General features: G+C 42.1%; 1 protein-coding gene across 1 annotated transcript; it reads left to right on the top strand.

The window, feature by feature from the left end:
* Positions 1-1,966: 1,966 nt before the first annotated feature.
* On the top strand, positions 1,967-18,285 carry POLR1B (polymerase (RNA) I polypeptide B, 128kDa). The gene is made up of 13 exons (XM_009582628.1): positions 1,967-2,107; positions 3,098-3,230; positions 4,275-4,411; positions 6,291-6,514; positions 8,281-8,452; positions 9,657-9,828; positions 10,637-10,918; positions 11,499-11,632; positions 12,065-12,235; positions 12,867-13,023; positions 14,325-14,521; positions 14,924-15,177; positions 17,403-18,285. Exons 1-13 carry the CDS (start codon positions 1,988-1,990, stop codon positions 18,283-18,285), a joined length of 3,036 nt encoding a protein of 1,011 aa, XP_009580923.1. The 5' UTR covers positions 1,967-1,987.
* The last annotated feature ends 769 nt before the right edge of the window (positions 18,286-19,054 follow it).

Raw genomic sequence — 19,054 nt, 5'->3', positions numbered from 1 at the left:
ACGCGGGGTAGCCCCACGCCGCCGCTCCCGTGGGGAGCAAAGCCAGCTGAGCCCTACACGCGTTTCTGTGTGCTTTTAGTTAAAGACCCCTTCCCGGTTTCACCTGCCTCGGGGGGATTTCTAAGCGCTCTGTCCCGCGTGGAGTCTCAGGTGTTGGTGAAGTACAAGCTCACTGCACAAACTTCCCTTCAAACCGAGCTCGGAGCAGGCCCCATCTCCGCTGTCTTTCTTTTCCACGGGACCCCCGCTGTGTTCTTTACTCTGCTGCCAAATTTGCCTTGCAATCAGCCAGCCAGTTCAAAAGACCTTGGAAGGAGACTTGTGTCATCCTGGAGAGTATGACAGTCCAAATCTTATTTCTGCAGGAATATAGGTTTCAAAAGTGGTGTTGCTCTCATATAGAAGTCCAGAGTTATAAATCCCTCTTGTTCATATCATATGTTCATCATTTTTCTGAATTGCTCTGAAATGTGCCTAGAGAAGAAGAAGCATCCTCAGCAAATATTTTCCTTTGCACTGTGAAAGGATTGCACAGCCACTGCTGTTTTCTAGTAAAATTGTGTAATTGTGTTAGAACTGTACGTTTGCATGAGACACCCGGTGCAAGGGAATGCTTGCTTGCAATTTCGGCTTTTTTTTTTTTTTTTGAGTTTGTGCAAAGCATTACAACTAACAGTGATAAAAGTGGCTGTAAGTGCAGTATCTTATCTGAACATGAAAGTTGCAGATAGCTCACAGCTGTTTTCCCAGTGGCTCTTAGATTTTCATGAGCTAGAGATGCTTTTCTTTTTCATACGTGAATTATTTCCTATCTTTTTTCCAATGTTTGTTTGTTTAATTATCTTTTGAACCCGTGTAAATGTTTGGAACAGTTGGAACAAAACATTTTGCCGTGGCTTGTGTAAGAAGGTATTGCCTTGTGCTTGAACAGGTTGGTTGGTCTCTCCCACTCCCTGCCCTTGCACAGCAGGAAGCAGTGTGTAATCATTCCCTGTTTCCAGCCTGCTGCCTTTAACCACATACCCCTCCCTCAGATTCTTCCCGCAGTTCTCACTTCCCCAAGGTGAGAAGTGAGCCCCGGCCCACTGAGCGGCTGCTCATACAGGAGCTACTTCGTACCTTTAGTCATCGCTTAAGCTGGAGACAGGAACTGTGCAGAGGTCTCAGTGTAAGGCTGCACTGTGGATTTAGAGGGGCACAATAACATTTCCCTTCCCTTTCCTAGTAATTCCTAAGACTTGATTTACTCTTTTAACTGTTGCCAGGTGTTGAACCAATGTTTTTGTATTGCAGTGCTGGTGTTTCTTTCCTGCATGGCAGCAGCTCTTAAAGCCTGTTGTTCTGCATATAAAGTTAGGATTGCGTGCTCCCACAGTGTATTTTATCACCTTGTTTCTTACAGTCCAGGGGTCCTTCTGCAGACCCATTGCCAGACCTTGTTATTGTAAATAAATTATTTTCTTTCACACACACTTCTCTTTCTCGCTTTTCAGATCACTCATGAACATGTTAAGTGAACAAGTCTTAGGAAGGGTCTCTGCAGGCTTGTAGTGTGGATGTCCTTTCATTGAGCAGTTTCTGTTTTCTTCTACTTTTTCTTTTAACTGTTTGTTAACTTCTGAGGTTTCCTTTCATATCCTGTGGTTGCCTTTTTTATTTAGGCTGCTCCGTTGAAGGGTCTGAAAGGCAAAGTAGACTGTATCAACTTTGTTTACTAGCAGCTTCTTTACCTAATTCTAGACTTTTACAATTTTTTTCTGTAAACCCATGTTGACTGTTTTCCATGGAGTAATCTTTATGCATGTATCTACTAGTTCTGCTTTTTATTATCATTATTACCATTTTACAGTGATAGAATTTTGTTAAACAGGTTGTGGTTATATTAAATGTACAGTTAATATAGCAGGAAAGATTAAAAGGGCAACTTAATTTGCTCACTGTTTGCGTTGTGTCATTTTAGGCTGACATCAGCTGGTCAGTGAATGGCATGCCACAAGGGACTATTAAACAGCCCCTGGGGTATATTCCGATCATGGTGAAGTCCAAGCTGTGCAACCTCTATAATCTTTCTCCACAAGAGCTCATACAGCACCATGAGGAGGAAGAGGTAACGGGGATTTTGTGGTTCAGGAAAATCTGCGTTTTATGTGAGCAGTATCTCAGGCCAGCTTCTCTTTACAGAACTTGAGCATTTATATTTTATTTCAAGTTTGACTTGTTATTTTTTCTGAATGTACCCTATGTATGGTGGCTCCATACAGCATCTTGAAAAATTTGCAGTCCCACTGTCTTTGAATACAGGGATCTGTTTGGTGCTGATACCTACAGTTCCAGTATATGACTTCTCAACTGCTAACCGGCAGCTGCGGCTATGTAGCTGTGAGTGGGCCTCTGTGGAGACAAAGATTTGGAGAACAGGCATTGAAAGAGGCATTTTCATTCTCAGTTGTCCTCTGCAGTTTTTTCCTTGTCACCCCAGTAGCATGTCAGCTGTGGGGAATTGAATACAGAATTATATAGTGCTGTATTTTGCACTCGCAAAAAGAGCGAGCAAACTATGAAAGAAAATATACAATGGTGTACTGTTGCTGCCCCCCTAGTATGCTGCTTGTACCTTCATTCATAGTATTACTCGCTACTGAAACACTTTTTGTCTAATGGCATACCGTTTGGGGAGCTATAAATTTATCAGTGTTAAGCTTGTATGTGACCAGAAAGAGGTTTTCTACACTAAAGATCCCTTTGGTTTATAAACTCAAAATGAGAACTTCAGAGTATTTATTAAAAAAATAGTTAACGTCAGCTCTTCAAAGCCGTTCAGCTGACCACACAGGTTTTTTGGGTCTTTTCTTTCTTCCTTTAAATTGTGGAACATGCATCCCTTTCCTTGCACTGTATGCTACATTTAGACTTAATAGTCACTGGCAAGGAGTGCAGCCTTTCCAAATGCAGTGCTGAAACGTATGTCTTGCTGTGTGTTTCATAGTTAAAACATTAAATGTTTGTTAACATATAATACAAGTATTTTTGTCTTTTTCTTAAAATGCTGGGTTATGAATTTCTAAGCACATTAAAATGATTTTTCTTCTTCTGCCAGGAAATGGGAGGATACTTTATAATTAATGGCTTAGAAAAAGTTATTAGGATGCTGATTATGCCCAGGCGAAATTTCCCTCTTGCAATGACGAGACACAAATGGAAAAACAGAGGCCCTGGTTTCACAGAGTACGGTAAGCTGAGCAGATTCCTGCAGCATCCTGCTAGTAACTACTTGAGGACAAACAGGAATGACCTTCCATAGCTGACTTTTGGTAGTTTGTTTTGGTGTAGCTTTTCTATAATATTTATATTTTTTACTACATAAAAAAATAAAGGGTCAACACCACCATAAGGCACAAACATGAGGCAGGTGCTGGCCTTGTGGGAACTGTCTGAGCCGCTCATACTGAGCAAGGAGATTGTATCCCAGGCCTTGCAGCAGATGTAACCTTTTGTTATGTGGAAAGTGTAACTAAAACCCTACCTTCAGTAGAAGTCAGTGTAAACTGCTGAACTTGTTTCATTGAATATGTTTATCCATAGTTCGAGATGGCAGATTTAATTTACATGAAGCAGATTAACTAGATTCTTGGCTGTCCCATGCCTTTGTCACGTATACTCAGTAAAGCATGTTTAAAATTTAATTAAACCGGAAAAGTTATAGTTTTAAACTCAGGTGTTACCAGCTGCTGATTTGACTGGACCGTGGTGCTTGAGCTCACACTGTAATTCCATGTTAATTAATTTTGAGGCAGTGCCAGTTTAAATGGTCCCGTTTGCTTTGTTTTTCTTTATCCTGCAGTGGATAGCATGGGACAGGACCAGGAAACACTGCTTCAGCGGTACCACCCAAACACAGAGATGTGAAAACTTGACCCAGAGTGCAATTAGGAAGAGTACTTGTGTGTTCCTGTATCTTACAATCTAAGATTACAGACAGAATAGTTGAGGCTTGGGGCTTTCCTTTTCTTAAAAACTGTATGCATCTTCCAAGCCTCTCAGCAAGTGTGCTGGCTGTCCTGAGACATTTGTCCACTAAGAACTGAATTGAGCTGGTGTATTTATCTGAAATGGGAGACCGATGCTGAAACTAGTGATCTGCCTTGTGTTCTCAGCCACGAAGTACCGAACTTTCTCTCATGAATTGTCTCACACCTGCTCAGACACATCACAGCAATGCAGCCAGTTGGTTTTGTACAGCTCACGTTGGTCTTTGCTTGTGTTAATTTTTGCAGGAGTAGTGATGCACTGTGTGAAGGATGAGCACACTGCAATAAATATGAACCTCCACTACTTGGAAAATGGTTGTGTCATGGTGAATTTCATTTTTCAGAAAGAGTTGTTCTTCCTTCCTTTGGGATTTGCTCTGAAGGTAAACAACTAATGCTCGTGCTTTAATAATAAATGCAGAAGTTTTGCTAAGCATTTTATTTAAGTGATGAGAAGCTAATTCCATATTAAGTGTTTTCAGTCATCCTTCCTATACTGGCTGAAGAACTATAGTCCAAATCGAGCCTATGCCTGTAATGTAACACTCGGCTGCAGCAGAGGAAGCGTGTGCAGGGTCAAGAGAGGAGGGGAGAGTTACACAAGGGTTTCATGGCTTTTTGCTAATGAATGCTCTGGATTAATAGCTCTTGGAGGGTGTAAGAGTTTGACACCTAATGTAAAAGATCTCGGGAATCTTTTTAAAACAGAATGACAGCTGAGTGTTCAGTGAGTGAACAACATTAATCATTAAAGTCAGGTTGTCCCATCTAAAAGTAAACCAGTGAACTGGCTTTTTTTTTTTAAGGAGAAAAATAAAATGCTGTTTCTGATTGGAACTGGAAGCAATGAAGATCTGGAAGGATCTATTTGAGTGCGTTTGATGGGTGTAAACTCTTCTTTGGTTAGCAGGCAAAAGTTTTATTTGAGCCAAGACTCTTTAAATTCTCCTCTAAAAGCATGCTTTCTCTAGTAGCCGAGCCAGAGTACTTCAGCCATGTATTTTACCTACAGCAGCTAAGTGTTAGAGCAAATCAGAGGCCTGTGGCACTACATGATGGAAGCATCATGTAAATCAGCCTCAGTGCATTTGTATCTTCTTTCAACCTGCTGTATCACATTGCTGTTGCACAATGCATTTCACTTTTTCTTCAATGCTTTGCTTCAAACTTTTGTTTCAACAAAAGTAGTTACCAAAAGTAGCTGATTACCTGTTGTTCTAATATGCAAAGGAATTGTACTTTCTGGTAGCCCATGAGATCTCAGGATAACAGGCCATGTTGTCTGAAGTTTGAATTCTTCTATAAGCAGTCACTCTCTATGGGTTTGCATCCCCCCCGTGCATCAATCAAGCTCAGTTCTGTACTGGTTTTCTGTGGCCCGTCCAGGTCCCACTGCAGCAGACTGCTGCTACTGTGGCCCCATTGCGCTTCTGTTCTGGCTGTAATTCTGGTTTCTTCTTGCTGTGTAATCATCCCACTGCTCTCCTCTCTTGGACAAGAGGCAGAATGTGCTCTGGCTGCTTCCAAATTGTATATATCATGATTACCAAGCAGTAGAACTGAGTTTACGTTGCCCCCTTTCATAAAGAAATCTGCCTTAGTGTCTTTTTAATGCAGCCTTCAATTTTCCCTGAACTTTTTGAAGCCTACTTAAATGTGATGAACAAATAGTTTACTTAAAGATGAGGCACATTTGTCAGTAAATACAGAAGTCATTGGTGGACAACATATTTGCTTAATCCTGACATAAAGAAACAACTAGGAAACCATTATAACACCAAGCGCTAAGAATGTTGGATTTTAAGTATAAGCTTTGGTATATGAAGTGCTGAAACTAAAGTGAATTTGTTCTAATAGCCTTCATCAAAAGGCTAAATTGCCTTTTGGTTTGCATGAGAATAAGTAGCAGCTTGAGACAATTGTGAATTAAATTCATGTTTCTAAGTGAGCTCATTCTGTAAGGATATTAGTAAATCTTACTTAAATAAGAGAAGCGTGTTAATTTAGAGGGTGCAAGTTTGTTTTTTTCCAAGGGTCTCATTGGATTGCGAGTACTTGTGATCATCATCAGGGTATGAATATCCCCTGCATTACTCTCTGAGCACCTCAACCCCACAGTGTTTTTCAGTTTGCATGGTGGAAGGGTATTTCCAGAGGACTGAAAACCTAAATCAGCAGCGTGCCCTAGTTCTTTTACTGTATTTTGTGAACAGATATTGCTATGACTTTGTTTTTCTGATCTGATACACTTCTGTCTTTCAGGCATTAGTTAATTTCCCAGACTACCAGATTTTTGAAGAGTTGATCAAAGACAAGGAAGGTGACACCTTTTATGTGAACTGCGTTACTGAGATGATGAGAGCGGTAGTGGACGCAGGCTGTTTGACACAGCACAATGTCCTCGAATACCTGGGAAAAAGCTTCAGAATAAAACTTAACCTTCCTGAGTGGTACAGCAATGAACAGGCTGCAGATTTCATTTTGAAGTATGTATGTATGTATGTATGCATGTAGGAGTGTGTGGTTCAGTGTAATTGTATTGAAATTATAGGCAGATTTAAGAGTACTTTGCCGTATTACATCACACTTTGTTATGGTTTTCACATGCATTTATAAAATGATAGCCAGTGGCCAGTTTTTGATGGGACTCCAGGATATTATGATAATCTGTATTTGTGGTGTTCAGAAATATGTATTTTAATGGATTGACACAAATATCCCCAAAATGGTTTCAGGAGAGGGTATCAGTTGTTATTTAAATGTGATTTTCTGATGTATTTGATGAAAAACATAAATATTCAAGATTAAGGAAGAGAAGGTTAAAGCTAGGTCTGTGACTGCTCGAGGCTCTATTTGTTGAACAGAAATACTGTGATTTGTGGCACTTTCAGTTTCGCACAGTCATTGGCAGCTATGATGAGAATTACATTTATCTTTTAAAACATTTATCTTTTAGAAATTAGATGCTTTAAAATCTTGCTTCTTCCATGGAATAAGTTAGAAAGGAATGGAAGAACTGGCTTTGAGACTGTGAGTGTGACAGGCATTCAACTAAATAATTTCTTTTTCTGGTAAAGTAGGTGTTTGCTCTCTGAGAGGTTTTTTTGGCACATGGCAAGATCATTTGGGATGCCCAAGTCCTTGAGTACTTGTAAATAGGGGGTGGTCAGGTGGCTGGAAAAACAAAGGCAGCCTGCAGGTGCCTCAGAGGGGCACTTAAAAGTCCATAGACCAGCTGGAAGCTCAGAACTTTGTACTAAGAAATGTGAGTGGATCATTTCAAGAAAGTTGGAATTACTCTGATTTTCTTATTTCTAAATATTCTGGTGGGTGGTTTGTTTTTGTTTTTCTCCTCTGATATGTTCTGTACACCTTATTTGCCTCAGCTGAGGAGATAGAAGAGGAGGAATAGTGAAAACGTTAGTTGGGATGTACCCTGTATGTAAGAGTGCTGGAAATGTAAGCTTACCTGTACAGAACCTGCCTTCGGAGTTTTGTCTTGCTTTGCAGTGAAGTTGTGAAGGCTTCAGTAGAGGGCAATGTAGAGCAGAAGTGAAAAGCTGAAAAAAATCCCTGAGTGCTGATGGAAGACTATTCCACTTGAATCTTGGAGAGCAAGTGATCTCAAGTGTCTTAGAAAGCAGTTGATCAGCTTTAGTGGGAATTAGGTGTGGCTTTCCTTTTTGCTTGTGTTGTTCAGCCCACGATTTTCCACACGTGGGTTGATAGCAGTGGAGATTTGGACTTTCTGTGGCAGGATACTGTTAACAGAAATGTTAACAGACAGTGTTAACAGAAATGTTTCATGGTTTGCTACTAGTTTCCAGCTCAGATTTGGGGTGGGGTGCATGTATGTGTTTGGTGACATAGCTACTGTAAAATAACACACAAACCTCATCTGTTGACTGGTCCTGACTCAAATATCTGTTTACATGAACTGTATACTTATAAGGACATCTAACATGGGAGTTTGTACAAATCAGTCTTTCACAAGGTTCACCTTCGTTTAATCAATCAAGTATATCCTTAACAAAACCAGGCCCTTAAAAAGACAAGTTCATAATCAGTCTCTGGGATTTTTTTATTATTATTTCTTAGAATTTTCATATAATACTACGGGCAACTGGAAAAGCTTGTGCCTTGTTAGGCTTTTTAGCCAAAAAATTTGGTTTGTGATTATTTAGGAAAAACTTGAAGAACAGCTAGCATGAAGAGACAGTGTTAGTTGTCCTCCTTCTTTCTCTTCCTCCAGCAAGTGTATCTGCATACACCTGACAAACAGAACTGAAAAATTCTACCTGCTCTGTATGATGACCCGGAAGCTGTATGCTTTTGCCAAGGGGGAGTGCATGGAGGATAATCCAGACAGTCTGATGAATCAAGAAGTGCTTACCCCAGGACAGCTTTTCCTTATGTTCTTAAAGGTAAGGTCTTAAGGGGTTTAGGCCTGTGAATGTAATGGTTGTCCAGTCCAGACCCCATGGTCACCATGGGGACAGGAGAATTGCAGGAGCCAGACTGAAGAGCAGGGAGCCTCGATATGCTATGAAGGCTGAGAGAGTACTGGATGTAGTGTAACCAGGCAGTGTAGTTGAGGAAGGTTTGGCTGTCTCAGTATGGGCTACTAAATATGCTGAAGAAAGGCCTGTACAAAACCTGGAATAAAGAGCTTCATAGCTTTCCAGAGCAAATGAAAGCGCCCTGTTTAGGGTGGGAGTCTGAGGAAGGAGGAATACCGATCCTTCCAGTGTTTGAAGAGGGTTTTGAAGCAGCATACTTCTGTTGTATCAATTGATATGGGAGTGGTGAAGATCTGCCTCGTGGTGTTGCTGCTATTTCACGTGGCAAATATGCAAGAAAATAACTGCCCCTACATCTTCCAAAAGTGGTGATTCATGATGTTGTCGTCACTCTCCCATCTTTAAATTCCTTTACAGATCAGGAAGTTGATAGCATGCTTCTGACTTGTGCAGTTAATTCACTACTGGTGATGTAAAAATGCAGTTTCCTAATCTATTCCAATTCAATATGAGTTCAGTTTATTTCTAGGGATTCCTCGTTTTAGGATGCTGGGAGGAAAGTCCCTGTTTTTATGTAGTATCTAAGATCACATCGTTGATTAAAATTACAGTTAAAATGAAAATCGAGTCCACTATCTCGGATTGTCTCAGCAACATTTAAATACCGTGTGTCCATGACCTTCAAGTTTTGGTATCTAAACTTACTTCGTAACATGGTTTTACTTTGTGACTGTATTTAGCAGGCTAACCAGTGGAGTTATTCTTGTGGTCAGATTATAGGTACAATTTCTTCTTTGGGTTTTGTTTGTTCTTTATGAAATTCTGTTATTGTACTTCATTTGCCAGACTCATCACCCATCTGGGTGGAAGTGATTACTAAGCTGTTGGATGGGTATTTTCCTTGCAGGTCTGTGTTGGTGTGATACCATCAGCATTTTGATAAAATGAAGTCAGTGTGGGAAATATCGCTGGAAAACTGTCAGTTCACTAAAAGTTGTCCATCCTGCTGATTTCAGAGGATTTCTGAAGCATATACAACTGATGTGAAATTCTAATTTAGCCTTTATTTTCCTGTTTTACATTTAAATCTCTCACTTTTAAACCGTAGGAGAGGCTTGAAAGCTGGTTGCAATCTGTTAAGTTTGTTTTGGAGAAAAGAACAGAAAAGGCAGATATCAGCATAAATGCAGACAGCTTGGTGAAGGCATTCAGCCTGGCAACAGACTTTACCAAGCCATTTGAATATCTTCTTGCAACTGGTAACCTGCGATCTAAAACCGGTAAATCTTCAGGCTTAAGAAACCCTTTTTTCCCTGCTAAACAGAATGAGAAACAACATAAAACTGAGCTCTGAAAACAACTGCTTATATGCAGACATTGTACACTGTAACTGAATTAATGAAAGTGGTTTGAGGAAAGGGATAGTTGAGGAAAAAGGCAAGATTTCTCCTCAAGCATAGACTTTATGCATGATATAAAACAGGTTAGTTATTAAAGCAAAGCCTCTACCCAGATAAATAGCTGAAACTAAATTTAGCATTGTCCAAAACAGCAACCATATTTTGATTTGTTTTCCCAAAGATTATTTCTTCTTAGAAGGTGCAGCGTAAGACAGAGAAGGGGCATTTGTGTATCAGGACTGCCCCATTGGTCGTGTGATCTTAAATGGAGAGAAACTGCTTTGCTAATGTATATTTCAAATTTACCTGGTACTTCCCTGAAGTGTCTGGTGTGATAATGTTGTAATGGAATGCCCACTAGAAAATGAAACGAGATTAGAAGACCATAGAATTTCAGTAAACAGTACCAGCCGCAAATCCCCACGTCGCTTCACTGGGAATGATTTTCATGTGTTTCTAAAAGGAGTTGGATTTCAAGCAATAGCTTGAAATTTAAAGTCTCTAGGCCTCTTACAGGTCACTGAGTTGCTTGTGCACAGACAACAGCGCATGTGCCTTCTGTTGTTGGGATCCTGTGTGAGCATCTTCAGGGCTTGTCAGTGAAGAATAAGAAATTGCCTTGTAACATCGTACTTTATCTGTTAAAGCTGGATGATGTCCTGACATAAATCTCAATTTTGTTCCCAAGGCCTGGGCATGTTACAGGACAGCGGTCTGTGTGTGGTGGGAGACAAGCTGAATTTCATTCGCTACCTTTCTCACTTCCGCTGCATACACAGAGGGGCAGCATTTTCCCAGATGAGAACTACAACTGTCCGCAAGCTGCTGCCCGAATCCTGGGGGTTCCTGTGCCCTGTGGACACCCCAGATGGAGAACCCTGTGGTCTGATGAACCACATGACAGCTGTGTGTGAAATAGTGACGGAGATGGTGCCCGTGACAGACATTCCAGCTTTGTTATGTTCCCTAGGTATGTTTTACTGGCTTGATCATTTAATGAAGCAGTCTTTCTTTTTACCTTTGTGCCCTGCAAACCCTGGAAAGGTTCTCCAGATACCATCACTGTACACTGTTAATTTGAGAAGGTGAAATCAAGTTAAACCTGTACTTACTGTGCTTCTGCTTAGTGGTAAGTAGCACATTGCTTATACAGGCGTGTCAACCTTTTGGAGTGTGTAAAGTTCAATGTAAATGTCTCTTAGCTGTGTGCTGTAGAGTGAAGATGTAAGGAATTGCACAGGAATTGCTCTAAATTGAACCAAGCAGTGCGTGTCTAATGCTGCCGGTGAGTTGAATTAAACTGCAGATCACTTGTGATTGCCACAATGGGAATCCTTATTTCAATCAGAAACATGAGGAGGGGAATGGTATTCTTAGTTGTGCATGTTTTATATTTTTCCATTAAGTAATCTACAGTTTTGCCCTGTAGGTCTGAATTTTTTGATGTCTCAGAAGGCTTTTTTGTGTGGATTGAGGCTTCCTGCAGAAATAACTTCTGTGTTTTGTTTGCTTTTTTGGCTGTTTTTTCTACCAACCCCCTCTTCTCACAGGTGTCACCCCCATTGATGCGACTCCAAGCAAGCCTTATGCAGAGTGTTACAGAGTTGTGTTGGACGGCTCTGTGGTGGGCTGGGTAGAGTGGGAGCTGGCTCCTGAGATTGCAGAAACCCTCCGCCGTTTCAAGGTTGTCTTGTTTAAAATGTTTCTTAGCTAAACATCCTCAATATGCAGTGGACAAAAATAGGCATGTTGGGAACTTTTTTTTTAATTCCTTTTCTTTTTTTTTTAATCTGACCCAATAAGTTATCTTTGGCTGTATGTTAGTATTGGAGTGGGCTTTTCTCTTTTTTCATGTTTATATCTGTATGTTTGGTCTGTTGGTTTATGAAGCCATCATTTTTAGAAGAACTTTTTCCTTGAAAAAGGTAAGATAGACATATTCTGCCCTTTTCTTGGTGAAGATTTTTCTAGAAGTATTTTTAAAATCTTTTCTCCACCATTTTATATTAGCAGCTACACCTGTGGTTGGCATTTTCATTGTGTAGTCTGTTGGATGCAGCTTAACTAAACCAGTGTTGGTTTGTGTTTCTAAATTGGTATTTCTTTGCACAAACAGATGACACAAGAGAAGAAATTTCCTGCACGGGCAGAAGTGGTCCTTATCCCAATGACAGGAAAACCCAGTCTGTATCCTGGGTTGTTCATTTTTACTACCCCTTGCCGGATGGTGCGGCCTGTCAGAAACCTGTTCTATGGAAGGAATGAATGGATTGGTACTCTGGAACAGGTGGGGTTTGCATATTTCCTTTATAAAGCTCTGATTATTACAGAGGTACCCGGTATCAAAAACAATGTTTTGGAAAATATTTGTGAAAGGAGCTGAGGATGGGACATAGGGAGCTTGTGTTGAAGAGCTAGAATAGGTGGCAAAAGGGTTTTCTCACCTCCTGCTAATTGGTTTCCAGTAAATGTCTTAGATGGACTGTAGGGATCCTTTTGAGATACTGAAATCTGTTCTCACTATTAATTTAGTGAAGCTTTTGAGGCAGAGGATTGCTGTCTTGTGTGTCCTGTCTCATCTTGTGCTACAATATGTTTTCCAAATTGCCCATGGGTAGCCAAGCAGTGGGTTGCCAGGGAGCTTGCCCATTTGGAACAATGAAAATGGGAGACAGGAAGGAGGACATGTTACTGCAGTTTTGTATTTCCAGACTTGCTTTCCTTGCAGTTGGTCTGTGATTGTGATAGGTAGTTTAACAATTGTCTGATATTTTTCTTGCCTGCTAATACACTAAGGTGCAGACAATGACCACAGCTAAAACTGAAATGGATAAAAAGATATCTGATGCAGCTTTGTTTTGCTTCCTTCCCTTTAAAAGAAGGATGCGAATGAGCATTGTCCGATTTGATGCTTGCAGATCTTCATGAACGTGGCCTCGCTGGAGTCGGAAGTGGTGCCCGGAAACACCACTCACCAGGAGCTCTTCCCTCACAGCATTCTGAGCGTGGTGGCCAACCTCATCCCCTTCTCCGACCACAACCAAAGTCCACGAAACATGTACCAGTGCCAGATGGGTAAGTGCTGTAGTAGTACCTAATGCTACAAGTCCCTGGGCAAGGGGGAAGGAAAAAAGTCTCTCGTGTCTATCCCAGTGTGTCTTCCTGCATTCCCAAATAACAGCTCTTCCCAGCCGTTGTTTCAACATTGAGGTTGATTAACAGCCATTTTTTTCATGGCAAAGTAAATGAAGTCAAATTTATCATCCTGGCTGCCTTCCAGCGGGCAGTTCTAGGTTGTTGCACTCGTGTTGCCTTCCTTAAGCAAGTTGTGTTTGTTTTTTTTCTTAATTTGATGTTGTTGATCATATAGACAAGTGAAGAGCACTGCACCAGCTGTTTGGAGGTATTGGTGTCTGACAGCTGCGCTGCCAACAATCTCTTGTCCCCACAACTGACAGAGGTTGACCTACTTCTGACTGGTAGCTACAGTAGATGCTCTGCAGTAGTTAGTGTGAGGTTTTCTTGCCACCTGTTTTCAGTAAGCAACTGCAGTCTTGACACTGCAGCTGTTGAGAGGACACTTGCTAGGCATCTGTTGCAAGAGTAATACAGCACTGTGGCAACAGGGTGGGTTTTTTTTCTGACAACTATTTGACAAAGATTTAAATTGATTATTTTGGTTGTCCGAAAGAAGTTGGAATAGGGTATGTAGTGGAGTTTCAATCAGCTGAGGTGCAAGTGATGTGCAAGAAGCTTATTAAAAAAAAAAAAAAGGCAGGCTAAGAGAAAGTGTGTGGGTAGGACTTCAAGAAAGCAGGTCTCATTACCTTGATAGCATCGCTAGCATATTACACTTCTGACAATATTATCAGAAAGATATCCTTAGAACGCTCCCACTTTTTCATACTTTTCTGAAAGTACCAATGTGACTATGTTCAAAACTTGTTTTCCTTGCCAATATATTTATACTGCAGAAGCAAACGCTTTTTGGCCTGGAAATACATAAGGTGTGCCTCACTATGGGAAACTCGGGGGGGGGGTGGAACAAACAAACAAAAAGTAAATTAAAAAAATAAAAACCAACCATCTAAAACCAAAAAACACCACACCAACCTTACTGGAGATTTTGAAATTGTAGAAGACACAAAATTAGAAATAGTCTTTATGAAATGCTATTAAAGGAATTGAGTGTTGTGGTTCATAGAAACTTTTACAGCTGGACTTAGGGCATTTATTAAATTCCAAGGATTTTAGGATTGATAATCCCTCTAAATTTTTAGTATTTCTAGCTTTCTTAACAAGATACATGGAGGATGAAACATAGATTAACTTTGAATTGATCCTGAATAAATCCAAATTTATTTATTTCTTTATAGGAAAGCAAACCATGGGGTTTCCAGTTTATAACTACAAGGACCGCTCAGATAACAAGCTGTACCACCTTCACACTCCCCAGAGTCCTCTGGTGCGGCCCAGCATGTATGACTATTACGGTATGGACAGCTATCCAGTCGGTACCAATTCAATTGTGGCTGTCATCTCCTACAGCGGCTATGACATGGAAGATGCAATGGTAAGTCACCAAAAGGAGAAATCCTGCTGTCCTCTAAAGGAATTTGATGTGGGGGACTGGGAAGAAGGGTGATACCTAGCTGAGAAGAGCCCGTTTTCTGCTTCTGCTAGTCCATTGACTCTGTTAGGGCAGATACAAGGGCACAGCAGTTATGCGTTGTTACCACAGGTAATGCTGGAGGTACTGAGAGTGGAGCGGAGCTCCCTTGTGCAAGGCAGTGGGCTTCCAGTGTTGAAAAATACTGGGGTTACAGGAGGTTTGGGCCTTTTGGAACAGTGACTTCCTGGGAGGCTTTGTTTAGGAAGGCAATGTTAAAAAGGTAAGCATCAGATCGGAATGGAAATGCTTTCTTTGTTGAAGTTATTAGCAAGTCTTTAACAGGTCTTTTTTTCTTCTTTTTAGATTGTGAACAAATCTTCCTGGCAGAGAGGGTTTGCCTATGGAAGCGTTATCAAGATGGAGAGCATTGACCTTTCCCTTAAAGCCAGCAGGGCAGGCGATAATTTAGTATTTGGCATCAGGCCTGGTGATCCGAACCTTACGGAGAAGTTGGATGCTGACGGACTGCCTTTTGTTGGCTCTATCCTGCAGCCTGGGGACCCCTTCTACAGCTTCATGAACCTCAACACAGGGGAGACCTTCACTGTGTACTATCCGTAAGTACAGCTTGTTCCTCCTGGCTCCACATATCTGATGCTGAGCAGTCTGAGAGCAGTTGGCCCTGGTGAGCTGCAGTATCTTTTCCTCCAGATGTTCCCTTTTCTCCTCACATGATAGTGTCCATGTCTTGACAGAGAGAGCATGAAGTTCATGTTGTAGGTGACTCCCATGCTTGTATCACGGCTTTCCTCTAAGCCAGTGTATGCTGCAGAGCCTGACTTATCCCAGGAGGAGAATCCGAGGCCGATAAAAAGAAAGAGCTTGCAGAAATGTTTCTGCTGTCTCCCAAGGACTGTTCCTCTGCCCATCCCCTGCAGTTAATTTTCTGTAGCTTTTTGCTGACTGTCTAAAAAAAACCCAAAGAAACACCAAACAGAAAACCAAAAGAAAGTGCCTGGTCCCAGAGACTTGCCAGAAAACTTGTAAGCAAAGTTGTTATAGGATTAGGGGTTCAAAGAGCATTTTTATTAACATTGCAGCTTCCAAACTGCTAGAATATTAAAATGTGTCAACTACGCCCCTCCCTCCCCCTGGAACATTTCAGGGATAAGTTTTGTAAGGTTTTTGAACTTCAGTTGAAAGAGAGAAGGCTGCTGAGGCTTTCATTAAAATCCTCTTAATTCTTTCAGGAAAGGGAAGCAAAAACATTGACAAAACCTGATATATTTAAATGTGTCCTGCATTCCCAGTTGTCCATACAACTTCAGGCCTTACCTTTGTCTCTCTACAGCATTGATAGAGTGAGGATAATGCTGTGTAGTTCTTCACATTGTGAAGGTGAATTAGTTTGAGAAGCACTTAGGAAACACAGTAACTGGCATTACTGGGAAAGCTATTGTTTATTACTCTCTAACAGATGGTGTCTTAGCTGCACTGAGGAGACTGCTGTGGACTTGTAGAATTAGTCGTCCTGGTCGTAGAGCAGGGCTAAGATATTTGGCACGTAGTAGTGGGGATCTGTAAGCTCAGCCTTGTCCTTGCACTTGTGGAGCCCTCTTTGGCTCTCCCACCCCGCGCTCCTGCTCCCCAGCTCTCTCACGCCAGCCCAGCCTTAGTTCAGGTTGCTTATCCAGAGAGCCATTTTACCTCTGTATCATTCAGCTTTTATTCATTCTTGGTCCAAATCAGATAATTATTTAGGTTCCTACAGAGAGATGAGGTTCCCAGCTCTCAGTGTTGGCTCCTGCCCCCAATTTGCCCCAGAGACCCAGGGCCCTTAAGAGGGGAGTTCTCCCTACTGTCCTAACTGCTCCATGTGCTGCTAGATCTTATGCATGGCTTAGAAGAGAGGGAGGACAGAGGCTTGACTTCAAAAGTTTTGAACAAGCTTGGAAGAGGCTTATGAAGCACAGTTTTTGGTGGTGGTGTGTTGTTGTTTTGGGTTTTTTTTTTGTGATGGCCTGTACCCTGGTTGCATTTGGACACAGCAAAATAATAGCTTTGAAACAGAAGCTAAACTTAAGTATAGGCCTTCCACAAACACTGTTCATTAGGACTTCAAAGAAGAAGAAGAAAAGTAACCTTGTCTTAACATGGGACAAGATGTATTTATTACTTAGATGTCATCTCCAAAACAACTGAAGGGTTTGGGCTGAAAGCTCTGTAACAACAGTTTAAGCCTGCAGCAGACACATGGAACATCAGGCTGAGGGTTCATCTGGAGAAGCAGCACACCCCTGAAAGAGACACTTGTTGCCAAAGCCCTCTCAGCTCACACTGTGCCTTCCCTTTGCTCTGAACTTTCCTCTCTGCTTTACACTGAACCTGGTTCTTTATTTTGTTATTTCACCAAGATGGTGTGAGTTTATTGGGGGTAGGGAGAGGGACTGCTGCCTTAACACAAAACAAATGGCACTGGAATGCAGTTTGTCAGATAAAGTGCAATACAGATGAACCAGATTTAAATTATCTTTACTTTAAATCATGGGTGGCACATTACCTGATCACCTGAAAGTTGTAACTGTGCTTTTAGTATTAGAAGAAGCAAATGAATGGCACTTGTGTGATGCTGTTGTATTGCTTCCTTGCCCTGATTCTTACGCAATCTGATTTCCCTTGCTACTGAATAGTACTTTTCAAGAACAGTGTTGTTTCCCAGCTGTCCCAAGGCATTTTATGAGACTTAGGAAGTGGTTTGGTTTTTTCCTTCGTTTCCCTTTCCTAGCTAAAAATCATTAGCACACCTGACACCTTTGCTGTGATTGTTTTTCCACCTACACAGGAATAAGGAAGTCGGCGTTGTAGACAACGTAAGGTTATGCAGTAATGACCGTGGCACTGGGAAATTCAAGAAGGCTTGCATAACTGTGAGGGTTCCCCGAAATCCAACTGTCGGAGACAAATTTGCCAGCCGTCATGGACAGAAAGGTATCCTGAGCCAGCTCTGGCCAGTTGAGGATATGCCGTTCACAGAGAACGGGATGGTTCCAGACATCCTCTTCAACCCTCACGGCTTTCCCTCCCGTATGACCATTGGGATGTTAATCGAGAGCATGGCAGGGAAGTCGGCAGCACTGCACGGTGTCTCCTACGACGCCACTCCTTTCACCTTCACAGAGAAGAACTCCGCTTTGAAATACTTTGGTGAGACTTTAGTGAGCGCAGGTTATAACTTCTTTGGGACGGAAAAGATGTACAGTGGCATCAGTGGCCTGGAGCTGGAGGCGGAGATCTTTGTGGGAGTGGTGTACTATCAGCGCCTGCGCCACATGGTCTCAGACAAATTCCAGGTGAGGACAACGGGGCCCCGAGATGCTGTCACCAACCAGCCCGTGAAGGGGAGGAACGTGGAAGGTGGGATTCGCTTTGGCGAGATGGAGCGTGACGCTTTGCTGGCTCATGGCACTTCTTTCTTGCTGCAAGACCGCCTGTTCAACTGCTCTGATGGCTCCATAGCCTATGTCTGCATGAGCTGCGGCAGCATGACATCTCCTGTGCTGGAGAAACCACCACACTCCTCCTCTGTGACAAGCAACAGGAGGTACTCCTGCTCTGTCTGCAGTGAGGTGGACACGATAGAGATTGTCCCTGTGCCCCATGTCTTCCGTTACTTTGTGGCAGAGCTGGCAGCCATGAACATAAAAACAAAGCTCAACGTGGAGTAGCTCTGTCCTCAGGCACAGCGATGCTGCTGCAGGCAGGGAGGAAGCATGTGTCAGTCCTGCCTTTGCCCCCTGCGGGTTTCAAGCGTTAAGTCAGTTCTCAGGTTCTTCAAACGTTTCCAAGATTAATTTGATGTTTGTATTGAGACCGGGCGGTCGCCAAGCTGTCTGGGCGAGGAAATGTGGCTCTGTTGAAGTTTGTTTGCACTTCCTAAAGGATCACTAGCTATTGAAATGTGGCATATGGAAATCAAGCAATATCACTACTTCCACCAGGCTGCTGGGTTGAGAGTGGTGGGGGTTCTTTGTTCTCCGAGCACTGGCTGCAGCTGCAAAGATGAAGAGGTCATAAAACAGCATGAAGCAAATGCTGGAAATGACGAAAAAAAGAGATATATTTTGGTTTTTTGAAGAAAAATCCTTGCAAAGCGTATGCCTTAATGATGGGTACGTGTTAAAGTGATTGGACATATTTTGTTTTCCTTTATTTCAATAAGTATGCCTTGAAACTGAAGAAGGCACAAAGTTCTACCGCACGAAGCTGCAGCCTTGACCACAAGAGGACCAAGGTGGCCAAGCCAGGCCTGCCCTGGGAGCGTTTGGTGTCGCTGAGCCCAGCACCTGCGGCACTGCGGTGGTTGGGGTTTTTTTTGGTGTGTTTGTCTCTGGCTGAAGAAGCAGCAAGCAGAGGGCTTTCCAGCTTGGCTCCGACTGTGGATCTCGGCCCTTGTGAAGCGCAGACGCTGTGGGACGTGTCCCTGCCAACACGCAC

Source organism: Fulmarus glacialis, unplaced genomic scaffold, assembly GCF_000690835.1.
Source record: "Fulmarus glacialis isolate BGI_N327 unplaced genomic scaffold, ASM69083v1 scaffold43497, whole genome shotgun sequence".
Classification (NCBI taxonomy): domain Eukaryota; kingdom Metazoa; phylum Chordata; class Aves; order Procellariiformes; family Procellariidae; genus Fulmarus; species Fulmarus glacialis.
The sequence above is the reverse complement of the archived record's forward strand: the minus strand, read 5'-3'. Positions and strand labels throughout refer to the sequence as shown.